Source organism: Bubalus bubalis, chromosome 10 (genome assembly GCF_019923935.1).
Source record: "Bubalus bubalis isolate 160015118507 breed Murrah chromosome 10, NDDB_SH_1, whole genome shotgun sequence".
In the NCBI taxonomy this organism is placed as follows: Eukaryota; Metazoa; Chordata; class Mammalia; order Artiodactyla; family Bovidae; genus Bubalus; species Bubalus bubalis.
In genome coordinates this window covers 85,759,302-85,766,367 of record NC_059166.1, presented here as the reverse complement: position 1 = coordinate 85,766,367, position 7,066 = coordinate 85,759,302, and the positions used below count along the sequence as shown (strand labels likewise).

The 7,066-nt window shown below is 43.6% G+C and overlaps 1 protein-coding gene across 1 annotated transcript; it reads left to right on the top strand.

Moving 5' to 3' along the window:
• Positions 1-1,014: 1,014 nt before the first annotated feature.
• LOC123327793 (caprin-1-like) lies at positions 1,015-4,300 on the top strand. Its single transcript, XM_044924497.2, is given in 2 exon segments — positions 1,015-1,120; positions 1,123-4,300. Coding segments are annotated over 2 exon segments (2,124 nt in total). The 5' UTR covers positions 1,015-1,029; the 3' UTR covers positions 3,156-4,300.
• The last annotated feature ends 2,766 nt before the right edge of the window (positions 4,301-7,066 follow it).

Genomic DNA, 7,066 nt, shown 5'->3' with positions numbered 1-7,066 from the left:
TTTTATACCCAAGAATTCCAGGAGCAGAAAAAAAAAGGAATGAGGGAAAAATTATCACAGAAGTGCTAATTGATAATGTCCTCACAGATAAAGTCAGTCTTCAGGCCAAAAAGACTCATTCTGCACCAAGGACTTAGATATATCCTGGCAAAGAGTAATATGTCTGAGGATAGACAAAAAGCTACCCAGGAGAAAAGACTAGGGAATGAAAATCAAGAACATTAGCCATCTCATCAGAACCCAGGATGCAGAAAGGCAATAGAGCAAGGCTTTCAAAATTCCCAGGAAAAATGACTTTTATTCCAGATTTCTGTTGCTGTACAGTCACTAAGTCATGTCTCACTCTTTGTGACCCTACAGACTGCAGCACGCCAGGCTTTTCTGTCCTTCACTCTCTCTTGGAATTTGCTCAAACTCATGTCTATTGAGTCAGTAATGCCATCCAACCATCTCACCCTTTGTTGCCTCCTTCTCCTGCCCTCTATCAGGTTTCTGTAGCCAACATAATAACCATTCATGAGGTCACAGTAAAAACATTTTCAAACATGGAAGGACTTGGAAGTTGACCTTAAATGCACTCTTTCTTAGAAATGAAAGAATTAATATCCAAAATATACAAGCAGCTCATGCAGCTCAATGTCAGAAAAATAACCCGATCAAAACATTGGCAGAAGACCTAAGCAGACATTTTTCCAGAGAAGACATACAGATGGCTAACAAACGTGAAAAGATGCTCAACATCATTCATTAATTAGAGAAATGCAAATCAAAACCACAGTGAGGTATCATCTCACATCAGTCAGAATGGCCATCAAACAATAAGTCTACAAACAATAAATACTGGAAAAGGTGTGGGAAAAAGGGAACCCACTTAAACTGTTGGTGGGAATGCAAACTGTTACAGCCACTACAGAGAACAGTGTGGAGATTCCTTAAAAAACTAGGAATAGCGTCTCGCCCCGTCCGCCGACTGACTCGCCGCTCTTGTCCTTCCTCCCGCTTTTTCTTCTCTCCCCTTACGGTCTCAAGATGCCTTCGGCCACCAGCCACAGCGGAAGCGGCAGCAAGTCGTCCGGGCCGCCACCGCCGTCAGGTTCCTCCGGGAATGAGGCGGGGGCCGGGGCGCCGCGCCGGCTTCCCAACACCCCATGACCGGCACCGGGGCTGTCCAGACCGAGGCCATGAAGCAGATTCTCGGGGTGATCGACAAGAAACTTCGGAACCTGGAGAAGAAAAAGGGCAAGCTTGATGATTATCAGGAACGAATGAACAAAGGGGAAAGGCTTAATCAAGATCAGCTGGATGCCGTGTCTAAGTACCAGGAAGTCACAAATAACTTGGAGTTTGCAAAAGAATTACAGAGGAGTTTCATGGCATTAAGCCAAGATATTCAGAAAACAATAAAGAAGACAGCACGTCGGGAGCAGCTTATGAGAGAGGAAGCTGAACAGAAACGTTTAAAAACAGTACTTGAGCTGCAGTATGTTTTGGATAAACTGGGAGATGATGAAGTGAGAACTGACCTGAAGCAAGGTTTGAATGGAGTGCCAATATTGTCTGAAGAGGAATTGTCGTTGTTAGATGAGTTCTACAAATTAGCAGACCCTGAACGAGACATGAGCTTGAGGTTGAATGAGCAGTATGAACATGCCTCCATTCACCTGTGGGACTTGTTGGAAGGAAAGGAAAAACCTGTATGTGGAACAACTTATAAAGCTCTAAAGGAAATTGTTGAGCGTGTTTTCCAGTCAAACTACTTTGACAGCACCCACAACCACCAGAATGGTCTGTGTGAGGAAGAGGAGGCAGCCTCAGCACCTACGGTTGACGACCAGGCAGCCGAAGCTGAACCTGAGCCAGTGGAAGAATACGCTGAACAAAATGAGGTTGAATCAACAGAGTATGTAAATAGACAATTTATGGCAGAAACACAGTTCAGCAGTGGTGAAAAGGAGCAGGTAGATGATTGGACAGTTGAAACAGTTGAGGTGGTAAATTCACTCCAGCAGCAACCTCAGGCTGCATCTCCTTCAGTACCAGAACCCCACTCTTTGACCCCAGTGGCTCAAGCCGATCCCCTCGTGAGAAGACAGCGAGTACAGGACCTTATGGCACAGATGCAGGGGCCCTATAATTTCATACAGGATTCAATGCTGGATTTTGAAAACCAGACACTTGATCCTGCCATTGTATCTGCACAGCCAATGAATCCAGCACAGAACATGGACATACCCCAGCTGGTTTGCCCTCCAGTTCATTCTGAATCTAGACTTGCTCAACTTAATCAAGGTTCTGTACAGCCAGAAGCTACACAGGTTCCTTTGGTTTCATCCACAAGTGAGGGATATACAGCATCTCAACCCTTGTACCAACCTTCTCATGCTACTGAGCAACGACCACAAAAGGAACCGATTGACCAGATTCAGGCAACGATCTCTTTAAATACAGACCAGACTACAGCATCATCATCCCTTCCTGCTGCTTCTCAGCCTCAAGTGTTCCAGGCTGGGACAAGCAAACCTTTACATAGCAGTGGAATCAATGTAAATGCAGCTCCATTCCAATCCATGCAAACGGTATTCAATATGAATGCCCCAGTTCCTCCTGTTAATGAACCAGAAACTTTAAAACAGCAAAATCAGTACCAGGCCAGTTACAACCAGAGCTTTTCCAGTCAGCCTCACCAAGTAGAACAAGCAGAGCTTCAGCAAGAACAGCTTCAAACAGTGGTTGGCACTTATCATGGTTCTCAGGACCAGCCCCATCAAGTGACTGGTAACCACCAGCAGCCTCCTCAGCAGAACACTGGATTTCCACGTAGCAGTCAGCCCTATTACAACAGTCGTGGTGTGTCTCGTGGAGGTTCCCGTGGTGCTAGAGGCTTGATGAATGGATACAGAGGACCTGCTAATGGATTCAGAGGAGGATATGATGGTTACCGCCCTTCATTCTCTACTAACACTCCAAACAGTGGTTATACACAATCTCAATTCAGTGCTCCCCGGGACTACTCTGGCTATCAGCGGGATGGATATCAGCAGAATTTCAAGCGAGGCTCTGGGCAGAGTGGACCACGGGGAGCCCCACGAGGTCGTGGAGGGCCCCCAAGACCCAACAGAGGGATGCCGCAAATGAACACTCAGCAAGTGAATTAATCTGATTCACAGGATTATGTTTAATCGCCAAAAACACACTGGCCAGTGTACCATAATATGTTACCAGAAGAGTTATTATCTATTTGTTCTCCCTTTCAGGAACCTTATTGTAAAGGGACTGTTTTCATCCCATAAAGACAGGACTACAATTATCAGCTTTATATTACCTGGATATGGAAGGAAACTATTTTTACTCTGCATGTTCTGTCCTAAGCGTCATCTTGAGCCTTGCACATGATACTCAGATTCCTCACCCTTGCTTAGGAGTAAAACATAATATACTTTAATGGGGTGATATCTCCATAGTTATTTGAAGTGGCTTGGATAAAGCAAGATTGACTTCTGACATTGGATAAAATCTACAAATCAGCCCTAGAGTCATTCAATGGTAACTGACAAAACTAAAATATTTCCCTTGAAAGGAAGATGGAAGGAGTGGAGTGTGGTTTGGCAGAACAACTGCATTTCACAGCTTTTCCACTTAAACTGGAGCACTGAACATTTAGATGCATACCAAATTATGCACGGGCCCTAATCACACAGACAAGGCTGGTGCCAGCCTTAGGCTTGACACGGCACTGTTCACCCTCTGGCCAGACAACTGTGGTTTAAGACACATGTAAATTGCTTTTTAACAGCTGATACTGTATAAGACAAAGCCAAAATGCAAAATTAGGCTTTGATTGGCACTTTTTGAAAAATATGCAACAATTAAGGGATATAATCTTGATGGCCGCTTCTGTACTTAATGTGAAATATTTAGATACCTTTCAAACACTTAACAGTTTCTTTGACAATGAGTTTTGTAAGGATTGGTAGTATATATCATTCCTTATGACGTACATTGTCTGTCACTAATCCTTGGATCTTGCTGTATTGTCACCTAAATTGGTACAGGTACTGATGAAAATCTAATGGATAATCATAACACTCTTGGTTACATGTTTTTCCTGCAGCCTGAAAGTTTTTAAAAGAAAAAGACATCAAATGCCTGCTGCTGCCACCCTTTTAAATTGCTATCTTTTGAAAAGCACCAGTATGTGTTTTAGATTGATTTCCCTATTTTAGGGAAATGACAGTCAATAGTTTCACTTCTGATGGTATAAGCAAACAAATAAAACATGTTTATAAAAAAAAAAAAAAAACTAGGAATAAAACTACCATACAGTCCAGCAATCCCACTCCTGGGCTGTACCCCAAGGAAATCAGAACTAAAAAAGATACATGTACCCCAGTGCTCACTGCACTATTTACAATAGCTAGGACATGGAAGCAACCTAGATGTCCATTGGCAGATGAATAGATAAGGAAGTTGTGGTACATGTACACAATGGAATATTATTCTTCTATAAAAAGGAACAAATTTGAGTAAGTTCTAATGAGGTGGATGAACCTAGAGCCTAATATACAGAGTGAGGTAAGTCAGAAAGACAAATATTGAATATTAATGCATATCTAGTGCAATCTAGAAAGATGGCACTGATGATCCTAAATGCAGGGCAGCAAAGGAGACACAGAAATAAAGAACAGATTTGGACTCAGTGGGAGAAGGAGAGGGTGGGATGATTTGAGAGAATAGCACTGAAACATACACATTACCATTTATAAAATAGACAACCAGTAGCAGTTTGATGTATGATGCAGGGCACCCAAAGCCAGTGCCCTGTGACAACCTGGAGGAATAGGGTGGGGAGGGAGGTGTGAGAGGGGCTCAGGATGGAGAGGTCACGTGTTTGTCTATGGCTGATTCATACTGATGTACGACTGAAACCATCACAACATTGTAAAGTAATTATCCACCAAATAAAACAAGTAAGTTTAAAAAAACAGAAGAGTATCCAATCAAAATGAAAAAAGAAGGCTACCCCTGTAACTGGTGGGTTACAGTCCATGGGATAGCAAAGAATCAGACACAATTGATTGACTAACATTGACACTGGCTGCTGCTGCTGCTGCTAAGTCACTTCAGTCGTGTCCAACTCTGTGTGACCCCATAGACGGCAGCCCACCAGGCTCCCCCAACCCTGGGATTCTCCAGGCAAGAATACTAGAGTGGGTTGCCATTTCCTTCTCCAATTCATGAAAGTGAATTCGCTCAGTCATGTCCAACTCTTTGCAACCCCATGGACTGCAGCCAACTAGGCTCCTCCGTCCATGGGATTTTCCAGGCAAGAGTACTGGAGTGGGGTGCCATCACCTTCTCCATAGGGCCCCTCAAAATAGTGATTTCCAACTCAAGACAGCAGTGAAGGGAACTGATGGCCACACAGCTGTCCTAGAGAGCCCTCATGGAGATGGCAGCTAGAAGACAGAGAATTGGGACAGAAAGACTTGGGGAAATTTTGAGAATATGTAGAATAAATAACATGGATGGGAGTTAGGAAAAACTTGTTGATAAAACAAAGGTACTTGGTGAAATGTAAAAAGGAAAATCTATTTGAACTTGACACAAAGAGCATTCTCCATCATGGCAGAGTAGTAATAACTTGTACTCCAAGGCAAGGACATGTACTACTGGCTGTTTCTTGACTCTACAATGAACAAATATGCATGGGCACCTGTGTTGGCTCCAGCCTCCAGGAAGCAGTGGTCAAGGCAGAGTTAGAATGGCAAGAGATGTCTTGGTGAAGATGCCTGCGAAAGACAAAGGGGAGAAGGAGTAGGAGTAGGCACGAAAAGCTTTCAATGCCCAATGTAGGTCTGATGCCTGTGAAAAAGGGAGAAAGAGGCTTGGATAAGAAGAGCCCAGACTGGTACCACTTGAGACACTCTCAGCCAGCCCAACAGGAAGTTACAAAGCAAAAATTGCCCTTTGCATGAGTTTCATGTTGGGCAGGAATGGCCAGTACCTAGAACCACCACTGTGCTCAATCACTGGCTAGAGTCACCCAGACAGTCAGGGAAAATAAGTCCTCTGCTCAAAGGCAGTACTGCTGACTGCCCTCCTTGCTTGAGAAACTCTCTTTAAAATAGACCTGAGTGGCCTGGTATACTTCTTCCAGTATATGCAACACACTCACCCAGACCTCAAAGGCTACCACCTCAAGGCTGTATCCAATTACTGCATCAGCTCAAAATTCAGGTTTTGTTGTTTCATTTTGTACTGTTTTTTTTTTTCCTTTTTTCAGTAATATGCCCATGTCCAGATGTAGTCTAGTCATTTACCAAATACAAACCAAAAAAGCAGTTGTCTTACCCAATATACTCAGCAGTACTCTTGCCTGGAAAATCCCATGGATGGAGGAGCCTGGTGGGCTGCAGTCCATGGGGTCGCTAAGAGTCAGACACGACTGAGCAACTTCACTTTCACTTTTCACTCTCATGCATTGGAGAAGGAAATGGCAACCCACTCCAGTGTTCTTGCCTTTAAAATCCCAGGGACAGGGGAGCCTGGTGGGCTGCCGTCTATGGGGTCGCACAGAGTCGGACACGACTGAAGCGACTTAGCAGCAGCAGCAGTGGAGGTACAGGGTAATCACAATAAAAGCTACATGATTATCAAATATCTTTAGTAATATAAAATACACTTTACATGGAAAACTTCATGAAGTGCACTCACATAGCTTATCTTCTAATTTATGTTTAAATAACATGGTTGTGGTGCTGAGTACCTCTTGGCATCATCAATGGTAACTGAGACCGGTTTTCCTAGTGTCCTATACTTCTCACTCTTCCTCATGAGGGCAATTATATTCTGCATCGAGCTTTAGTAGAGAAAACAAATGCAGGTTCACGGACCATGATAAAGGATAAACCAGATAGAAAGCATCAAATATAAGTAATGATGTATCTTTAAAATGATTTAATATGGGGCATATTTCATGAGATGGACTTCCCTGCTGGCTCAGACAGTAAAGCGTCTGCCTACAATGCAGGACACTCGGGTTCAATCCCTGGGTTGGGAAGATCCC